At 39.1% G+C, this 22,544-nt stretch overlaps 1 protein-coding gene across 1 annotated transcript in view; it reads left to right on the forward strand.

The window, feature by feature from the left end:
* The first annotated feature begins 1,209 nt into the window (after positions 1 to 1,209).
* LOC139315841 (ras-related protein Rab-10-like) overlaps positions 1,210 to 22,544 on the forward strand; it is a 30,211-nt gene continuing 8,876 nt past the window's right edge. The window contains exons 1-3 of the mRNA XM_070942321.1: positions 1,210 to 1,363; positions 15,957 to 16,017; positions 17,140 to 17,278. Of these exons, the coding sequence (XP_070798422.1) occupies positions 1,210 to 1,363; positions 15,957 to 16,017; positions 17,140 to 17,278 (354 nt within the window). The remainder of the gene's footprint in view (positions 1,364 to 15,956; positions 16,018 to 17,139; positions 17,279 to 22,544) is intronic.

The raw sequence follows: 22,544 nt of genomic DNA on the forward strand, positions 1-22,544 counted from the left end.
CTCTCTCCCTATCTCCTCAGTTACCTTTTTCACATTCTTCTCACTTAGTGCAGAGTCAGTTCTTTGGTAGGAAAGTAAAGATTTACACAACTTTAAATTGGCAACTGCTGACTGATTAGTAGTACCTTTTTCCTGCCCTGCAAGGTCTTGTGCCTTCAAGCATCCTGTCTTCAGTTCTTCTAATATTGCTCTGCATAGTATTCAGTCTTAATCTATAGAAGAAATAGAATCTGAACTCTGTAATTTGAGGGGAGGAGATTCTCCCCCTGTGCCAAGGCAACTTACTTTCCCTACTGGTGCTGATATGGAATTTTAAAATTGAGATTGTTCTGTATTTTATCAATGCCACAACTTTAAATACATATTTGTGTAAGATTAATTGTATTGTGTCAGATCCTTTTGTAGCTGTCATTCTTCGGCAAAACACAACATAAATATTTGATTTTGTTAAAAAAAATCATGCAGGTTATTCTCATATAGATTCATTTTTTAAGAATTTCCTCAATAAGATCGCTGTTGGCACGTGAAAATGAAAAAGGCCTATAGCTTTCCCTACCATGACAGACCCCCCCAAAAAAATGATCAGACACCAGGTCGGAAAATTAAAGATGACACACATTAATGTTCATGTTTCACCAATTGCAGAAAAAGTTTCATGGAAATCAGTTCACCTTAGTCTCCTTGGAGCCCCAATGCATCTCACCCCATCAAGAGGGGAAAGCCAACACAGTTTTGGTGATGCCAAGCATCACCAGTAAAAGCAATCCAAAAAGATAATCACGCCCTGCTCTTCTTTCTGGCAGGTTTCGGGGGCTTATAATTAGAGCTCTATCACAAGTAGCCAGTTCCTGCAGCTCCCCAATGGAACTTTTCCGGTGGACTTTGTCGAATGACCAACCTGCGGCTGCTCTTTCTAAGGGTTCTGCTGGGGAAAGGCAAGATGCCGAGAACCCGTTCAGCAAAAAAGGGAAGGAACTTCGTCAGCTCCCCCGCCCAACATTTAGACAAAAGAGGCGCCTCGGAAACCGGAACAGCCCTGAAAACCCAAACTCTGAGAAGAGAGCGGAGCCCAGCGACGGAAGAGGAGCAGTAACCGGCGACACGGGATCGACGCTTTGGGCGCCAATCGCGCCACGCTATAAGGAAGACCTCCTCTCCAGCCACTCCGGGCTAAGCCAACTTTCGACGCCTGCTTATTGCTGGTGGGCCATGGCTGAGGGGACAGGCTGCGAGGCGCCCAAAGCGTGCTTGGCCAAGATAGTGATGGTGGGTGACTCCTTCGTGGGGAAAACCTCGATCCTGAGGCGATACACCGACTTTTGCACCACCGCCTGCGCGCCGTCTTCCTATATCACCACCGTCGGTGAGTAGTACACGCGCCCCGAAGGCGCTCGTTTCCCGTGCCTGGTGCGCCCGAGACGCTCGGCGAAATTACACTGGGCGAGCCTAAGCCCCGTATTTCCTTTGAGTATGCGGACCTGGGTTCAAGTAACCAGAGAAAGAGAAAGGCTTAACCGCCCTGTCCCGCCCGCTTTATTTCCTGGTAATCATAAACTAAAACACACACCTTCAAAGTCTATGGAGATTCTCAGTCATCCAGGTCCTGGTTGTCCCAAAGGTGCTTTTTTTCAAGAGGCAACTGGACTTCCTGATTTTTTTTTTTTTTTGGTAGACGTTTGGCTTCTCATCCAAGAGCTGAAGAAGCTTCTTGGATGAGAAGCAAAACATCTTCAAAGAAATACCAGAAAGTCCAGTTGTCCTCTTGAAAAAAAAAGCACCTTTGGGATACACCGTAAACGATGGTTGTCGCTGAGATTTCATTCAGTGAGATAGGGCTGTATTCTGTCAACATCTGCAAAGTGTGAAATTTAACAAATTTGCACTTGAAACCTTGCAGCTCACACACATCACACTAAACTGTACTATGGTTTATGTATCTAACTTGATATACTGCTAGTCTGGGTTTGGATCAGTGTATAACCCAGACACTGTGGGTATATTTTTTACTTACCGTGTTTCCCCAAAAACAAGACCCCGTCTTATATTTTTTTAAACCCTGAAATAAGTGCTTGGCCTTATTGCCATGTGCTCCAAAGTCCAATTGGGCTTATTATCAGGGGATGTCTTATTTTGGAGGAAATAGGGCAGTTCTGGACGTTAAATAAGGAAACCATGACTTCACTTGTGGGGCATTTTCCCACTAGTGACTTACCGTAGAACATCTTCCAGCATCACCCAGCCTCCAGGAAAACATAAAAAGTATTCCCATTACTGTTATATTGTCTCAACAATATAACAGAAACCCTCCTGTATCATTAGTGGGGAAGGTATCCCTGGGTAAACCTTTTCACCACTATGTATACATAATAAACAAAAACATTACAATCCCTCCTCTGTTGCCTTGGATGTAACTTTGTGCCTCTGCATCCTTGTAACTTTATGCGGAAGTGAATTGCAATCATGTGCACATCTTTTTTGGGAAGAAAGATCCAAGGTCTGAGTATGGATACCTTCTCCTAACTAGTAATCTATGACTCTGTGTATAAAACTCTAAGCCAGAATGTGATCTTTTGGGCTTAGAGGTATTCAAATTCAGCCAAGTGTGTTATGTAAACCATAAGAAAATGCATCGTGTGGACAGAGCTCACAGATTTTTCCTCAGGTAACAGCTGAAAGCCTAGGGTCAGCTGCCTTCATTGTGTACAATATAACATATGGACTATGTTTTCAAGATACGTTAAGCTATAAATTTCTGTTAACAAGCACAGACTACCATAACACATGCACCTAGCCTTTTAAGGGTTGTCTCTGGTTTATCATATCATCCATAGTGAAACGGATGTTACCTTTCAGTTTGAAACCCAAGAGCTTTGTCCCCAAGCTTTATCCTGGGTTACAAATTCCATTTCAGGTTTACTCAAAAGTAGGGATGTCACATACAAGTGGGGATGGGTAATATGGGTGTAGAGGGGGCTTAGTGGTATGGTATTCCATTAACTGAATTTTATAACTTATCATTTCATGCAAATAAAAAATCATAGTTACGTTTGAACTAAGCATAAATCTGTATTGTGAGGCAATCACATTTTCTCAGTGGTGGAATTCAAATTTTTTTTACTACCAGTTCTTTGGGTGTGGCTTGGTGGGCGTGGCAAGGGAAGGATACTGCAAAATCTCCATTCTCACCCCATTCCAGAGGAAGAATACTGCAAAATCTCCATTCCCTCCCCACTCCTGGGGGAATGATACTGCAAAATCTCCATTCCCACCCCACTCTAGGGTCAGCCAGAGGTGGTATTTGCTGGTTCTCCGAACTATTCAAAATTTCTGCTACCGGTTCTCCAAAACCTGTCAGAACCTGCTGAATAGCACCCCTGCATTTTCTCCTTTCTGTTTCCTATGTTGAAACTGAAGCTCTAAATTATTTAAGCAGGGCAAAGTATGACCAGTCTATTTTCTATATGTGTTATGTAGCCCCATGTTGGTGAGTTGTTCTAAACTGGGAAATTACCATACATGATATTTTAAAAGAGTTTCACCAGCAAAAAAAACCCATGGTCCTGTCTTTGAAGACAATACAACCAACATTTTGATAGTGATAGCTGAAGAAGGAAAGATAGTGGATAAACACTGATAAGTGCAATTATACATGCTTACAAACAGGGTAATAATTGATGGGCAATCTATTGCCAACTTTAATTGATTATGAGAGAATTAATTGTAACTATTGACCATAATCCAACCCTGAATTGGTTATGCTTATTAAATTGATTATGCAAATCTAATTCTGTGCCTCATTGTGTCCATGAAGTTTAAAAAATCTTTATGCACATATATATGAACCATATATGGAATCTCTTTGATTTCTTTAATTGCATGGACATATACTATAAATAAAACGATTCACTCACATATATTATGTTATTCCTCTAAGCATTCTTCAGTCTCATTGATTTCCACTTGGTCGTCAAACTGAATAAAAGCTTCAGAATCTTTATGAGAGATAGATGAATTAAGGCTAGGTTCTGTCAATCTAATGTAAATATGCTAATGAAGATTTGCTCATTATAGTCAACCCCATCTGGAAGTTTACTGTTCAAAGCAGCTATCGCCAGATCATTGAGTCTAGAAAGAAAAGTGTCCGGGGTGGGGTGGGGGGGGGGAATAGGTCCACCTTCTGTTTAAAAAAAAAAAAAAAGGCAACAGGAACTCACTGGCAGTTGGTTCTATGAAAAGAGGAAGAGATTTATTGAAAACCAAACTGTACATTTGTAGAGATATTATTGTAGTTATCCTGGCAGAAAACAGATTAATAGAGGAAAATAAACTGATGTACCTTAAGTGGCTTCTCATGTATTTGACTTGAATTTTAGAAAATGTATATAACGCCACCAGTAAAAGATAATATGTGGGCAAATTAGGCACAGCCTATAGCTTTAGATGCCACTCCACCCACACTGGAAGGTTTATAACACAACAGCCATATTAGTACAAAACAAATGTTTGGAATATTCTCCTTTCCCAAATAGCTCAATACAATGTTTTTTAAATCATTTGTAGAAAATGGTTGTACACACATTTATTTGATTCTCATACACATAACAATTTAACAGTTCATATTTTTGAGAAATCATTTTATTGATATTTTTAAGAGAATAACAAATATGCCAATATTGTAACTGGAAGCTAGAAGAATATCAATTTTGGATTCTAAAATTGTGGGATGCCTCTGCCACAGGAGAAGGTGATGTTGGTCTTGTTTTCAGACAGAAGACGTTAGTTAGGTAATGTGCTAGAGACACACTTTAAGCTAGGAAAAAAGTATTTTTAATTTATTTTAGATGTAATTAAAATAACATTACCACAAATATGATTTTAAATTCTCTGTGCCTATTCTGTACCAAAGCAGTGTTATTACTATTGCCCAGATTCAATTTTTCAATAGAGATAGGGCAAAACATGATCCTCTGAGATCAGAACATTTTGAATGCAAAAATCCTTTTGCGTGTTTCTATTTTGAAAAAGATAAAGTATGTATCAAAATAGAGGAAAATGCATCAAAGAAGAAAGAAGGTTTTGTTCATGGATGAAAATTCAACAAAAGATTCACAGGGAAATTTTTTTAAAAAAATATTCAAATTAAATTAATTTTTTGTAATTTTCTTTTCCATAATGTCTAGTCTTGAATTATCAGATCTGAAAGTTCTTCAGACTGATTCTCAATTAGAATTTAAAAAATTAATCTTTGGAGTTGTAAAGCAAGGTTCTCAACACAAAATAGTACTTTGTACGTACCAAAATAAAGTTATCAAATTAATATTCTAGCTTTAAGGAAAAACTAATTGTGCCAATGGCATTTTTCAAGAGAAGGATCATATGACAGTTCACAAACATTTGCAGTGGCATGATAATTTGCAATCTGTATGCATGATAACATCTAACTATAATACTTCAGCAAGTTCACATTCAGTCTGGGATGAACAAATTCCTGTTATTAATTAAAAAGCCAATTTGCTTGATTGCAGAAAAGTATCATGCATAGTATGTAGACTGTAGGGTTGCATACATAGGGCAGGAAAAATCTTTGATGACTACTAGCTAAAAATTTTAACTCTAAATAAAGGAATTTAAAATTGAGGATAGAAACAAAGGGACTGATTAATATAACAGAATAGAAGACTTATGTGCTATTAATAATCATGAAGTTGAAACACTTTACTCTTTAATAGTAATTTTACTAAAAATTACAATTACAACAAAAACTAATACAAGCTAAAAAAAGAATACAAAGAACAATAGAAGATGCAGAAAATGAAAAAGAAAAAATAGAAGGGGAAAATAAGAATGTAATAAAGTAAAGAAATATATAAAGAAGTGACTTCCCCTTCATCATAATATAATCAATTTTAGTAACTTATCATGTACTCTTATAATGCAACTATTTCTTCTTCCCATATTCCATCTCTTTATCTATAAACAAATCCACAAGGCTCATCATTTCAGTCTTGATTTCAGCAGAGGTCCTTTAAGGGTTACCACAGATAACAACATATTTATTTTAATCTTGATCAGATATACCAACTTTATATTCCTTCCTTTACTTTTAAGTGTCTTGATCTTTATTCCCTTTAAACAGAGTCTATCCATAGAGGCAGAAAGTCTTAAAATTAAATTCTGGGTCCATTGTTCAAAAATCTTTAATATGTCCAATGTTAAAGTATTTTGCTTCAGTCTGTATTTGAAAGTTGAGTCTGAGTTTCCTCCTTAAATTGTAATCTTTCCTTCTAGAAGTTTCCTTCTAGTGTCAATTTTTTAAAGTTTCATTACGTTTTTAAAAGAATTACAATAAAAGTATTTTCCCATGGAAAGGATCCATTTTAATTAATTCCAAAATCTCAATTCAAATTTATCTGGTCTCTTAATCCAATTGTAACTTTCTAAAATCAAAGTTCTGATCAAAGTTCTTTTGCTGTTTTTTTTATTAACTCTTTAAGCTTGTGTTTAAAACTTATTTTTTCTAAAGATTGAAGGAAACTCACCAGATGCTATACTATAAAACCTATCAATCCAAAGGTTCCTAATAGCTGAAAGACTATTAATAAGCAATTTCAAAAAATGATTAGAAAAGTAAGTATGTGAACCCAATGTTTTTTCAAAGGGGCTGACAAGCAACTGTCCAGAGCACTTCTGGACAATCTCAAGTCCCTTCCTTTTCCCGAGAAGAAATATCAAAGAGCTGGTCTACTCACTGGCTCTTCATCACGACACGTTCATTACTCTGCTTTTCACGGAGTCATCTTTTTTTTTTTTCTTTAATTTATATGCCGCCCTTCTCCGGAGACTCAGGGCGGCTTACAATGTGTTAAGCAATAGCCTTCATACTTTTGTATATTTATACAAAGTCAGCTTATTGCCCCCACAATCTGGGTCCTCATTTCACCTACCTTTGAAAGGATGGAAGGCTGAGTCAACCTTGAGACTGGTGAGATTTGAACTTGCAGTAATTGCAAGCAGCAGATGTTAATAACAGTGCTTTAGTCCACTGTACTACAGGCTCTTGACTCTTCACTCTATCATTTCTTCCCCAGAATCCAACACTCCTCCCTATTCTGTGAGTTAGATCCGTACTTGGAATATTATACCCAGATTTTGATATTTTAGGAAAGACATTGACAAACTGGAGCATATCCAGAGAACAACCTATATATATTAAGGGGCCCGAAAAGAAAAACTTGAGAAACTGGCAGTGGGATTACAAACAGTGGTCTTAAATGACAATGAAGTAGATTTTGTTTGTTGTCAAGAAAAGAGTCTTAGTGATAAGTTTCCAACCAATTTCCTCAGGAAATTGTGAACCCTTCCTCACTGTATGTTTTTAAATAGAGGATGGATGGCCATTTGTCAGGGGTGTTGTAATCTTTATATTTATTCGTGGTGAAATCCAAATTTTGTTACTACCAGTTCGGCTTGAGTATGGCTTGGTGGGCGTGGCTTGGTGGGTGTGGCTTGGTGGGCGTGGCAGGGGAAGGATACTGCAAAATGTCCATTCCCACCCCACTCCAGGGGAAGGATACTGTAAAATCTCCATTCCCTCCCCACTTCAGGGGAAAAGATATTGTAAAATCTCCATTCCCACCCCATTCTGAGGCCAGCCAGAGGTAGTATTTGCCAGTTCTTCAAACTACTCAAAATTTCCACTACCAAAATTTCCAGTTCTCCAAACTGCTCAAATTTTCCGCTACTGGTTCTCCAGAACCTGTCAGAACCTGCTGGATTTCACCCCTGATTTATTCCATGAAAATACTATACAGTCATATCTCACTTGACTGCTTAAAGCAGAAATTTTGTTCCGGCACTTGTCTTTCTGCCAGTAGTTGATGCACAAGGAAGAGGTTGCTGATGTTGGCTGCTTTGTGACTCGCTATTTCTTCCAGCCAAAATAGCAAGTCACATTGTAAGCCAAGGAGCTTTCTCAAGACTTGTTTTAGTATTCATCCCGTCTTCTGGAATGAATTACCAACGAGTACTGAGGTACCACTGTAATGCTTTTTTTCCCTAGCATTTTTTTTCTGCAAGTGCAAGTTTCACTTTTTTATTTGGATGAACCAACTGTTGACCCATTTGGTTGCGTACAACAGGAATTGACTGGCTGGTTTGTTGTCCAAGCCTGATCATCATAGGCTGAGAGAGTGTGACTGGCCTAAAAACATCCAGCTAGGCTCCATAGCTAAGGTAGGACTAGAACTTCCACATAGCCATTGGTGTCACGTTTCCGAGTCTCTTCAGTGGACCCGCACTGCCACACAAGTGTTGAATGCTCTCCCTAGCACTGGGGCAATGAAAAGTCCACCATGTATAATGAAAATAGCCATTGTCTGCTATTCACTAGCCCCCCCCTTTTTTTTTTCTTCTTTGCTTTGTTTCCTTTTGAGAATAACCTGACCGAGTATGGTGGTAGGAGAATCACTGTTGTGCCTTGGTTGCAGAAAAAGAAAGAAATCTTGGAAGTTAGGACAAGACTAGAATGCCCATCAGAATGAAATAACCCACCTTATATGCAGAACAAATGTAGCTTTTTTGCAGAATCACCTCTGGACTAGCAACTGAACTAAAAGTTAAATCAGCTCAACTTCCAAAGTTCTCTGGAAGTATTTTAGCATTATGGAGACATGAGCGCATCATCAGTCTCATATCAATGCGGGAGATGTGTGAAGGGGAACATAGTTTAATTAGATGTAATGGGTATCATTCTGATGGAGAAATGATTCAGAACCTGTGAATCAAAGGATCTCTGCAAGATAGAGAAGTAGTGGTATCCAAACTGAGCATTCTCATCGCACATGAGAATCGGCCTTCAAGTTTTAATTGTCCTTCATTTGGCAGATAGAAACAGCAAACTGCTCTGTGTAAATAGAAAGTCATTACTGCAATTGAAATGGAAAAGACAAAATCACTTCTTTCCAACCATGTTTTTGCCTTGGGCAAATATTTCTGCCACAGCTAAACTCTTCAAAATATTCTGATAGAATATCTTGTTGTAGTTTGCTGAGAGCAATAAATGCACTCTTATATTTAATTTCAAAATCCAGCCAGATCGAGTATCAATCACTCCTGGGCCATTCTGAGCAGAAGGGGCTACTCTCTTCTTGTAGCGCCTGCAAGTGTTACACACCAGGATAAGCTGATGTGGAAAGAATTGTCCTATGACACTGTCTATGATCTTGGAATGTTGAGTCATTATGTTGAGCATGACCCTGACTTTTTCCTCCCCAAATCTTGCCTCAACAACCGACTGATTCAACTTATCTGTTTGTCTCTATTGCTCCATTTCTTTTGGTTGCATAGCTTTTTCAAAGTTCTTTTGATGCATGACCAAAACAATTACCTGTGAAATAGATATAGATATACAAAGTATAATAAAATGAGTTACTTTTAGATTTGAAATAAAGGGACATAAACAAGCAGAATTTTCATTTAATATGACTGAAATGTTTATGCCTGAGCAATCATTTCAGTGTTAAAATAGATAAGATCCATAACATTTTATACTATAAATCAATCATGTGGCAGTATCACATAAAGCTAATTCTTGAAGGTTTTAGATATAGCAACTTGTACATGCTGTGGATTGATCTAGGCTTTTCAGCTAGACTTGATATTTAAAAGGCCTATTATATACGTGGCTACTTTTAAAATCCTCTTTTACAAATAGTTTTCTAGCTAAGGCATAGCTGAAATTGAGTGTGCATAGGTCAAAATCTGCAGACTGGTTGCTTACATTGGCTACACAGCAATGCACAATCTGCATCATGTACAGCTGTTGTATGTCAGCTACAGAGCAATGCACAACCAAGTTGTAGAATGTAGTGTACATAGTGGAACAGTTGCTGGTGTGATTGCTGTGCTCACATCAGCATGGTGTCAGGATCCATGTCAGAGCTGGATTGTGATTTTAAAAGTGTAATTTATTATTGTGACTTTTGTCTAATTTCTGTCCTTCGAAAGAGTGAAAAAAAATACTGAGGCACTGCTTGCAGCTCAAGCTATGATTCTTTTACCAGGAAATATGGTTTATGCTTATTATCTTTAATTCTCTGTTTTTCCCTCCTTGCAAATAATATTATAGGTAATAAGGTGTAGTCATGCCTTGCTCTTTTGTTCCCTATCTGAAAAATGGGCAATGCTTACCAGTCTCAGGACTCTCCTGCACAGCAGCCTTAGTTACTGACCCCATAGTAAAACTGGCTGGAAATAACCCAGCTTAAAAAGTAGTTGTCCACGTTTCAACTCATTCTTCAGCTTTGGCAATGACATTGTATTAAAGGTGCTTGTGCATTATACCCAACTGGTGTTATTTCCCTGCTTTTTTAGCCACCTTTCCTTTCCATGCTAAGAGAGCAAATGCCACATTGAAAGCATGTGATTTCTATTGTTAGAACTTTTATATGAACCCTCCTCCACTCCCTAGTACCGTGATGGCGAACCTATGGCACGGGTGCCACAGGTGGCACACGGAGCCATATCTGTGGGCATGTGAGCATTGCCCTACCTCAGTCCAGCACGCATGTGTGCGCTGGCCAACTGATTTTTGGGCCTTCCGGGCTCACCGGAAGTCGGGAAACACGCTGTTTCCGGGCCTCCAGACGGCCTCCAGGTGAGTGGGGAAGGCTGTTTTCGCCCTCTCCAGGCTCCTAGAAAAGCTCTGGAGCCTGGGCCCACCGTGCCATTGCATGCCGAAAGCGGGGGGGGGGTCACGTGCACATTCGTGGGGGGACAGAGCACATTGAATTATGGGTGTGGGCACAGATGTGTGCAATCCCCCCACTACCCCCGCTTTTGGCACATGACGGCAAAACGGTTAGCAATCACTGCCCTAGTACTTGACAGACCTTCTGGCTTGGTGCATCCATCTGTGGAACACACAGGGCTTTACTATTCTTACCATGATTGGGTTAGAAGTAAAACTCTTGTCAATTTCTCCCTTTTTAAAAAGTAGGAGGAAGTCCTCCATTTTAGTGGCCCACCAGTGAAGCTGTTTTTGGGATAGGAGCAGGGGAGAGTCAGAAGAGTCAATGACTCTATTGCTATCCCCCAACTGTTGCAACAATGGTTAAGCAACAATGAACTCAACTTATTAGAGATATGGAAGGAATTCACATAACGCCTGAGGGAGAAGCATAGTGGGATTCAGACTTCAAGTTGGAAAGTTCTGTTTCTTAGATGGTTGTCCTGCAAATATATAATACGACACAACTTTGTAGCAAGAGCTCAGTGTCAATTTTTTAAAAAGTAATTATGTAAATGTTAGATCAGATCTCAATTGGAAGCATCAATTCTTTTTATCTCAAAGTCCTCTCTCATCTCCCCCTAGAATTTCCTCTCTGAAAGAAATGGGAGTTCCCTCACTTTGCTTAGAGACAAAGGAATACAGTGAGTAAGATAATATGATAAAATGTCATTTCTTGGTGCTTAAATGCTTGTTTCTCATAGTTTGGGGCACTTCAACTCCTGCTCACAATTCCAGTGTTATAATTGCATGTTGCTAATTTGCTAGCAATATTGGAGGGTTGCAGCTGTGGGTAGTAGCGTTTAGTTGTTCAAGATTTGCTTTCCTTAAAAAAACAAAAAAGCATTCACAGTAAATTTTCATTGAAAGCACTTTATTCAGCACTTAAACTCTCAGGGATGGTTGCCCTTCTTCCTCTTCAATTATGCAGTTTTTGTGAATTATAAGCAGCTATAGTTTTCTAATTAAACTTATACGGATCATAAGGCAGACTCATCACATTGAGAATAGCAGACTATAAAGAATAACTGTTTTTTGTTTAAACAATGGCACCTCATTGAACACCAAGGAAAAAGTTTATGGGAAGAAAGATTTGCATGTCCAAGTGAACAAGGAGATGCTTCGCCAAATAAATTTTTGAAATATTCTGTGACATATTTTCTTGCAATGAATATTGTATTAGCACAATGAGAAGTATATACAAGAAAGTACTGAGTTTTTAGAACTCTTTAGAGGCAAAACTTATTTTCTGCAGAGGAATTGTGGGCCAACAGAATCCTTTCTTTCATCTTTGCTCTCAAAGTAGAGGCAATTTGTTTACCTATTGATAGAATCCTTACTAATATAAAAAGCCAAGGGTTCCATTCTGCATTTCTTCCTTGCACACTCCCCATATACAGATACACAAACAGTATATGCACACATATACCACACAGCCTCCCATCCAGATACTGGCCAAATATGGCGGTTGCATCATATATTTTCATCTGTTTTCGTGAACATTATTTCAATTGCTTTGTGGCAATACTGAAATGCATTCTTGCCTTGTTTTTTCCTCCTAAAAGTTTCAGATAATTACATACTTATTTATACTGTTCAAACCAGACAGGAAACATGAAAAGATGAACTAATTTTATTATGTTGTAAGGCTATATTAATAGAATCTTGCAAGTGAAAGCATAAACTTTCTGCCACCCATTTTTAACCATTTGGTGCATTAGGGCAGGTTCTTTCTAAGTTTCTTTCTCTATTAAGTCACTGGGGGCTCTTGCCTTTCTTGTCTGATTGTGTTGTGGCCCGTCAGCGGCCTGCACAGATTGTTGTTGATCCCGACGAGGACGCTGGTGTGGTGCTACGCCAGCAGCCTGTGTAGCCAGCGCTTGACTCGGAGAGCGAGGAGGCTGAAGAAGATGTGGTGCCAGAGGCAGGGATCCAGTCAGGGCCTTCAGAACCTCCAGAGGCTCCTTTAAGTACAGAGGATGAAGAGGAGGAGCCTCTTCTCAATGCACGGGCATGCAGAGCTGCCAAAAGGCAGGAGTGGTTCCTCAGGAGGAGGTCTTCTCGAGAGTAAGGCTTGGGGATAATTGGCCACTCCCTTAGCCTATTTAAGAAAGGACGCAGCTTGCAACAAGCTGCAGAAAACAACCTTAGTTTGCTAATCTTTGTGTTTGGGATTTCTCTGCAACCTGGTTTCTGGGCTTTCTGCCAACTCCAGTAAGACTCTGACTATCTTATCTATGGAATTCTGGCAGGCTGTTAAGAACGCTTATTAACAGCCGGCATTTGCTAAAACTGCGTTATTTGTGTAAACTAAGTTTTGTTCAGAGTTTGTGTGTGCTGTGTTCTTTGGGATCCATAGCTGGGGCAGACAGATTGTTTCCTAGGCAGCGTCTCTTCTCCTTTTTCCCTATGGTCACTCCTACATCCCATTACATCTTTTCATCTACTCAGAGATGAACATACACTTAAGCATCACATGTAATTGAGATGCTTGAACCGTTTGGACTTCCGAGGGCAACAATGACCAATTGCTGAAAATAGAACCCCATGAATGGATCGGCTCCTCAAAATTCCTCTCTGGATCAAGCGGAGGACAAGGGTCACCCACAAGTTTGCTCCACACAGAATCTCCCTGTAAGGAGATTATAAAATAGCGATTTCCAGCAGGTTTGAGAGCTGTTAGAGCCAGGGAAAAAATCATCCTGCCTTACTTTCAAAGAGATACTGGGTTCTCCCATTAATTTCATGTAGGTTTAAGGATTAAAAAGAAAAGTTGTACTTTTTGGAAAACAGCAAAAGGGAGCTAGAATATGGATTTTGGAAAGTTAAGGAGCTAGATGGATTAATGCCATATTCCTTTCTTGAACATCATAAGAATTGCTTCTTTATTTGCAAATAGCCAAGTGGAGCAGGAAGTAGACGTACTGTTGTTTGAACACTAGCCAGGATTTTTAACGAAAGAGAGATGCATTAACTTTGTACTGCAGAAAGTATACCCTAACACAGAGTATAGTAATTGTTATAACGATAGTATGTTATCTCCTTCTTTCCGGAAGCTGAAATGCTTCCACCAAAAGTTGATAAGCAAGAAAAGGGGGTAAAACAGGAGATTAAATATCACTTCTGGTTAACAGCAAACTCAGTGGATTCAAAGAGGATTTAGAGCCAAAGTAGGGCAATGGAAGAATAAAAAGATGCATCAATATGGTTGGAAAAACCCAAGGTGTATAGAAAAGTGTATACATCTATCAACACATATGAGAAAATCCCATCTTTTTTGCATAGTAGCATGCAAGTTAGTCTTGACTGACTTAGCTTAAAAAGTGACCAGCAAAAACATTGAGATGGATTAGAACAGCCCTCTTAAATTTTCTGCAGTTTCCTCTCCAGTTTAGTAGCTGGAAGTCTGGAAAGGAACATTTTGCTTAGGAACTGAGGATATACAGTGTGACATTTATGACATTCTTCAAGGTCTCAATCATACTTGATAATTCAGTGTTTCTCAACTTTGGCAACTGGCAGATGGGCAGACTTCAACTCTGGGAGTTGAAGTCTGCCCATCTTCAAGTTGCTAAGGTTGAGAGACACTGTGACAATTCATCCATACTGGAAAGAATAAGATGTTGAAGTCTAAGTGTCTTCTTTACTTCCTCATGTCAGGGTTCCAAGTAACACCCCCAACGAAAGAAAACTGAGGATTGAGTTTCCTCAAACTTACATTTTATTAGAGACATCATATTGGCACATCTGGGAAAACCCTAATCTGAAAGCTTCCAGGTTTTCCCCACCCAAAGAAAAGTTCAAGTCCCTGCCCAACACCCACAAGTCCATCCCATGGTCCAATCAAGCATCGTACCCACTGGAGATGCCTCCCAGGTCCAGCCTTCCAGGTGCAGGGCAACTTGGCCTTGACTTCTTGAGAAGGGAATGTTATTTTGACTATATTTCACCCATGCTCATATAATCCCCCCTCCCAGTTTCAACAGTAGTAAAAGTGGCAGGTCTGAAGGCCTAATACAAAAGATGGTTTCCAGGTCTGACAGCCCCTCCCCAGGTCAAAAAATCGTGTCCTGAAATGAGAGTAGCATAGTGGTTAATCATTCAGCATACTAATCGCCTCTCCCTCCCCTAGGGTAAAAGGACCCTTTTACCACTTCAGGTGTTGAAGTAGTCTAGGTGTACCTCTTAGAATTAGATTTGGATTGTTGTTTACCATATTTATAATAACATTAAAAAGGCAGGATGAAAATTAGGGAAGATACAGAATGATGGGTTTAACTTTTATATAGCCATGCAATCAGATTGCTGAGTACTAGTGGTGATGCAACTGGTGCTCTTATTTCTTTCTCTCTTTCCCTATTTCAACCTTGTCCTTTTGTGAAATTTGTTTAAAATTTTGTATAAAGCTATGAATAACTCATGCATGCAATGCTTATTGACTCCAGTTTTTCACTAACATTCATTGACCCTTAGGTCAATAAATGTAAAGTTGATTTAAGAAGTCAATATGCCTTATTTTAATTTAGATTAAGTTTTTGTCTGATTCAGCACTCTAGCTGTCTTTTTATAAATAAAAATCTCATGTCAATTTATTATTAAAATTTATGTCAAATATAAAATGTTTTCTGTAGGACTGGAAATCCCCTGTTGACTTATTATTTTTTAAGCATTTCCAACCCAGTATTTTGAAAGTGACCTTCCTGTTTTTATTGTGCCCTTTTAGATGCTGCCTCAGCTATTGCTCAAAAGGAATTCAACCATTAATTTGTACAGCTGGCTCCCTACAATAAGGGCACACTTTATTCTTATTTTATAGATCTTACAGTGCAGAAATATCAATGTATTGGACTTAGATAATAATTTTTATTTTTTATGTTATCTTTCTGGAATTGAAGTGTTAATAAAATTATCACTTGTTGAACTTAAACTAAACCAGACTTCTAAATGTGCATTAAATGCAAAAAGAAAATTTAATTCAGTTAGAGTGTGCTGCAGAATGTTTCTGACGATGTGATGATTTCTCAATGGGAAAATATAGCTGTGGAGTTTCCATTTATGTGAAAATTGCTCTTTTACTGTGTACTCCCTTTGATAAGATTATATTTTTTCTGTCTTTTGATTTGCTTTCTTATTAAGAGTTACATTCATAAATCAATATTTTTCTTCTTAGGCATTGATTTTAAAGTGAAAACAATTTCATGTAATAATACAACTATGAAACTTCAAATATGGTAAGTTTTATAAGGAATATAATTAGTTTTGGTCTAAGAGTTGATCATAAATAGCCTTCTTTAGCAGAGAAAAAACATAATGAATATATTGTTGTTTCCAAATGCACGCTAATCAGTGGATTGAAGTTGCTAATGTTCCAGTAGGTACAAAGGTGCTTATGAACACTTCCATTGTTGTCTTCCAGATCTACCAGCACATCTGAATTCCTGAATTTGCAAACATTAAAAAAATAATTTTATGCAGAACTTTGGCTCAACACAAAACACCAGTCTTTGTCATCGTTTTACATCTAAAAATATTTGTGGGCTTCACATGTAAAGAATCTAGATGATGAGCACAGGGAAAATCTGCAGATATATATGGCTTAAGGCTAAACCAAGAAAAAGATTTATGCAAACAAGTCAAACAAGCCTCCATACTATCATTCTAAAAAAGGAAATTTAGGCCTACACAATGTCAATTTCTTAGTCTGGTCTATCCTATAGGGTGGACATTTCCCCATAACAACCATTTATATTACATCTATGTCATCCTTGAATATATAGACATTCTTGATGTCAGGATATATACATTTACAAGCCTAATGTGTATGCACATTGATTGACTATGCCTATCAAGTCGGTTTTTGACTCCTGGTGACTGCCTGGATGAGGCCCTGTAATTTTCTTGGCAAAATTTGCAATTGCCTCCTTCCTAGGCTGAGTAACTGGCCCAAGGTCACCCAGGTGGCTTTATGCCTCAGAATGGGATAAAATCTCATGGTTTCCCAGATTATACTCTGGTACCTTAACCACAGCACCAGACTGGTTCTGGTGTATTCAGAATAGGCCATAAACTGGGTGAAAAGAAATTTTCTTTCATAGGGCTAAAGTCTTCAGATTAAGAATATTTTCTATAGCCATAGTTTCAGTTTTGTAAAGCATCTGCTCTCGAACACCTCTCATGTAGAAGGCCGAAGATATATATCAAAGGAAAAGCAACTGGATCATTAGAATTTCTACAACTCAGCCCTGCTTCTACTTTTAATTCATAGATACCGTAATTGCACTGAGTACATGTGGCTCTTTGTTTACAGTTCTGCAGTGAAAAATAGTGCTAAATTATCTATTATAATCTTTTAGGGATACAGCTGGCCAGGAAAGATTTCATACATTTACTACTAGTTTTTTCCGAGGAGCACATGGATTTGTTCTTGTTTATGATATCACAGATGGAAAAAGCTTTCAAGGAATTTCATACTGGATGAAAGATATATATGAGGTAAGCTTCTGCTCTTCTGGCCTCTTTTGACCCCTCCCTTGAGTCTAGCTGGAGATTCCATTACAAAGATTGAATCCACAAATGGCACATACAGCACAGGAAATCACAAGGAGCACAACAGCTATTTTGATTTTTTTATCTTTATGAAGGATAGGGGTGGGGGAATTGGTATTTGCCAGCATTAAATTGTTGAAAACAAAATCAGTTTCCCAACTTTTGTATGGTGCTCATTTATCTTCTATTTCAATTATGGAATCTTTACAGATAAAATTCCTTAGCAGAATTTTACACTTATCCAGATATATAGCAGATGTTTGGGATGTAGAAAGTTGAAAGTTGAAAACAGATATTGGATAGCAATTGCTATTTATTGGTTACAAATAATTCTTCCCAGACATAAAATAAAAATAATTAAGTAAAAATAATTTTTCCCAATTGGATTGTCTATCTGTCTATTTAATAAATTCCAATTTAGGTAATTACAAAATGTGTAATTTTAAAATTCTGCTCCTTGGATTATCCCCCGAATATTTACTCTCCTTGGGTTATAAATAAGTAGTAATGGCTCCAAGACAATATATTTAAGATGTAAACCTTCAACAAGAAATTAGATCCTAAATTGGTAGAATCAGAGAGTGGCTCATCCATCTTTCCAGCTAGGATAACTTATTCTTTTTTGCTTACTCCCTAAATATAAGAGTGAGTTTGCTAAATCAAAATTTAACTTGCTACTGTGGTAGTTTTACAGGGTAAATTTAGTAACATTGTACTTAATGTCCATACCCTTGTGGATCAAAAGCAATAGCAATTTTTTTTTTCTTGTGGAATATGCTAATTCTTATAGAGATAGTGATTTTGTTGACTTCCCAGATATCATAGATTTAGTTTACATTTCCATATTTTTATCAGTTAAAGATAATATACCATATTACAAAAGTATGTGACATTAGATATTAGTAAACATCTGAATAAACCTAGCATTGTCTTATGAATGTAAAGGACAATTTGATTCTTATCTGGAAAGTTTTGATTAATATGCAGAGAAGCCAGAAACCTATTACTTTATACAATATTTTATTATTTCTAAATGTTGCTAGAATACTTATCTACTACATGCTAACTTAATCATATTTACTTTTTTGATAGGCTTGTTTGCAAAAATATAAAAACAATTCTATTGCATTAGACTAGAGTCATTTAATCCATTCTTTATCATAAGAGTTAATTGGATATCTTCAAAAAGCCCACAATTAGGTATGATGGTAATAAACTTCATATGCTGTTGCTATTTTGATATTGTATTCACTGAAATGTTCCTGTAACAGTTAGTTTCCTTTAGCCAGCTTTGCAAATGGCTTGATAGCTAATTTTGATAGCTTGATAGCTATATTATTTTATAAAGCTACTAAAACCAGCAATTCTTATTTTGTAGTGTTGAAATCCATGTATTCATTCATTGTGAAATAGAATGATTCTATTCTCCCAATTTGTTTCAAATTTACAATTTCATTGGGTGAACATGCATTTTAGATTTTTAAAAAAAATATTTTTGCCTTAATATTCTGCTCTAGCATTTAACCTGAGCTAAATATTAGGCCTCTTAGATGAATGACTATAACCTATCGAACTGCATGCTAATCTAACTGAAACAAATGATGTATTTACAAAACTGCAATCTTCATGTTAGTAGCTTATGGCTTATGAAGCACTTTATGCATCTTAGGGAGCCCTCTTAAGGACATTTCTATTTCTTGCTATTACTTTTTAATAGCAAGAATTAATCTCTTCTTCAAGCAATTAAAATGTATTTTGTAGTACAAAGTATTTACACATGTTCCTGTTCTATGCATGAGGTATACAGAAGTGCTGTCGTGTCTTTTTTTTTTTTTACATTATGTGTACTGTATGAATGTTTGGATTTGAAGGATACTTGTTATTTATTGGGCAAAATGTTTTTCTAGTGCTCTTCGCTCCTAAGAAAAATTAATTCCTCACCTCCTAATTAAGTGGCGATGTGTACCATCAGATGATTTGGAATGATTAACAATTAAGGAATAAAACATTTATTTAAAAAGTAGGAAAGAGATGAGGTTAAAAAGCAGATAAGCAACGAAAACGATGGTTCCTTCAGTTCCACTACCAGTAATAATTATAATAATTCAAGCAGCTGCTATGTTTGTGTCAAATCACATCTCATTGCATGTTACCATATTTTCCGGCGTATAAGACGACTTTTTAACACATGAAAATCTTCTCAAAAGTCGGGTGTCGTCTTATACGCCGGGTGTCGTTGTCCTGTAACCAGGCAGACCAGCCCGAAAGGCTCTGACGAGCCTTAAATGGCTCTGGCGATCCAAGCTCTGACGATCTGCTAATCAGGCAACTCAACTGGGATCGCCAGAGCCATGGAGAAGGGAAAAACTTTTCCCCCTCCACCTTGCTTACCTTAGCTCAGTGGTTGGGGGTCAAACAACCCTTTCACAGGGGTTTTGCAGGTGGTGCAATACAGAAAAACGAGCGCAGCCCTCGCCATCCGGAATGAATGGTGCTATTGTGGCGGTGGGGGAGGGGGTGGCAGAAGCGGGAAGAAGCGCCGTTTGCGATGGCTGGAAGCTGTGAGAGTGAAGCACTACTTTCATTTGTACGGCAACAGCATTCCGCCTTGTTATATTTGTGTGGCGCAAGGCAGCCCTCCTCTCCTGCTGCCTGGAACTCAGAGTGGTAAATGGCATCTGATCCGGAGAGGAGCTGGATTTTGCTCTCTAATCCGGATGCCAGATCAGCCCCCTGAAAATTCTCGTCTCTCGAGGAGCGCTCCCTGAAGCGGGGCTGGAAACTTTGGTTGGGCTGCTTGAGAGAGGAGAGCTTGCAGGGGGATGATCTGGTGTCTGCAATGGAGAGCAAAATCCGGCTTTTTCTCTCTGCTGTAAGAGCACTGTAAGAGTGGCAGCCCTCATCTCCTGATGCTTGGGACTTGGAGCGGTAAATGCTGACTGGTCCGGGGAGCAGCTGGATTTTGCTCTCCATTGCGGATGCCAGATCAGCCCCCTGCAAGATCTCGTCTCTCGAGGAGCGCTCCCTGAAGCGGGGCTGGAAACTTTGGTTGGACTGCTTGAAAGGAGAGCTTGCAGGGGGGCGATCTGGTGTCTGCAATGGAGAGCAAAATCCGTCTTTTTCTCTCCGCTGTAAGAGCGCTGTAAGAGTGGCAGCCCTCATCTCCTAATGCTTGGGACTCGGAGCGGTAAATGGTGACTGGTCCGGGGAGCAGCTGGATTTTGCTCTCCATTGCGGATGCCAGATCAGCCCCCTGCAAGATCTCGTCTCTCGAGGAGCCCGACCAAAGTTTCCAGCCCCACTTCAGGGAGTGCTCCTTGAAAGATGAGATCTTGCAGGGGGCTGATCTGGCGTCCGCAATGGAGAGCAAAATCCAGCTGCTCCCCGGACCAGTCACCATTTACTGCTCTGAGTCCCAAGCAGCAGGAAATGAAGGCTGCCTTGCGCCGCAAACATACCAAGGCAGAATCCTGATGCTGCACTTTCAGCAGACAGATGAGGGCTGCCTTGGCTATCGGCTGGCGCAAATATACCAAGGCGAATGCTCATGCCGCACAAGTTCAAGTAGTGCTTCGCTCCCACACTTCTTCCGGCCCTCAGTCTCTCAGCATCTCAGGGAGAAGCTTGACTTCCTCTCAACCCCAAGACACTGGCCGGCCCATGAGATAAGAGAGAGAGAGAGAATGAGAGAGAAAGAGAGAGAATCAGAATGAGACAGAGAGAGAAAGAGACAAAGAATGAAAGAGAGAATGAGAGAGAGAGAATCAGAATGAGACAGAGAAAGAGACAAAGAATGAAAGAGAGAGAAAGACAGAATGAAAGAGAATGAGAGAAAGAGACAGAGAGAATCAAAGAGAGAGAGTGAGAGAGAGAATTAGAGACAGAGAAAGAGACAGAATCAAAGAGAATCAAAGAATCAGAGAGAGAATGAGAGAGAGAGAAAAAAAATGAAAGAGAATCAGAATGAGAGAATCAGAATGAGAGGGAGAGAGTGGGGAGAGAGAGAGAAAGAGGGGGAGGGAGAAAGAGAAAGAGTGGGGGGGAGAGAGAAAGGGGTACAGAGAGAAAGAGAGAATGAGAGAGAGTGGGGGGAGAGAGAAAGAGGGGGAGAGAGAAAGAGAGTGGGAGAAAGAGAGAGAGAAAGAGAGGGGAGAAAGAGAATGAGAGAGAAAGAGTGGGAAAGAGAGAAAGAGAATGAGAAAGGGGGAGAAAGAATGAGAGGGGGAGAGAGAAAGAGAAAGAGTGGGGGAAAGAAAGAATGAGAAAGAAAGGGGAGAGAGAAAGGGAATGAGAGAGGGGGGAGAGGGGGGGGAGAGAGAGAGAATGAGAAAGAGTGGGAGAGAAAGAGAGGGAGAGAGAGAGAAAGCGAAAATGAGAGAGAGAGAAAGAGAGAATGAGAGAGAAAGAGTGGGAGAGAGAGAGAGAGGAGGGAGAGTGCCTGAAGGACCCCATCCTGTACTGGGAGTCCAGATGCTTCAGCAAGCGGCGCACTGGATTCGTATTAGTGGTCCGCGAAATTTAAAATTATGAAGTTGGTGGTCCCTGAGGTCCAAAAGGTTGGGGACCCCTGACCTAAGACCATCGGAAAACACATATTTTTGATGGTTTTAGGAATAACTTTATCGTTGGGAGTAACCACAACATGAGGAACTGTATTAAAGGGTCGCGGCATTAGGAAGGTTGGCAATCAAGCAGGCAGGGAGTTGTGGACTTCAACTCCCAGAATTCCTCAGCCAGCAAAACAAAGCTGGCTGAGGAATTCTGGGAGTTGAAGTCTACAAGTCTTAAAGTTGCCAAGGTTGGAGACCCCTGTTCTATTGGGTAAGTTTTTTTCCCCTTTGGGATCTTTAAAAAAAAATAGTTAATTGGGGTTTTTTTTAGTTGTTCTTTTTTAGACCTAGCCATTTAAAGTTTAGGAAGTTTTAAATTTAGCTTTCATATAAAAATAAAAATAAAATAAAATAATATTTGTGCAGCTTTCTGAGATTTAGTGTGTTTTTGTAGTGTTTCACTCTAACTACACAAACACACAAAATCTCACAAAGCTGTATGTGGAATTTTGTGTGTGTAAAGTGTGAAAGTTGGGTTTTTGGGCTTTTTGTGGCTGTGTGAGGTTCCTGCTTGTTTCAGGGGCCATTTTGAGTTTAGCACAGCTGCTTTTACATTGTGGATGAGCCAGTTGTATTGTGTTGCGTTGTGTGTGTGTAAAGTG

The sequence above is a fragment of the Pituophis catenifer genome, unplaced genomic scaffold (genome assembly GCF_029215685.1).
Source record: "Pituophis catenifer annectens isolate HBS135680 unplaced genomic scaffold, rPitCat1.0.hap2 SCAF_3, whole genome shotgun sequence".
NCBI classification, from domain to species: domain Eukaryota; kingdom Metazoa; phylum Chordata; class Lepidosauria; order Squamata; family Colubridae; genus Pituophis; species Pituophis catenifer.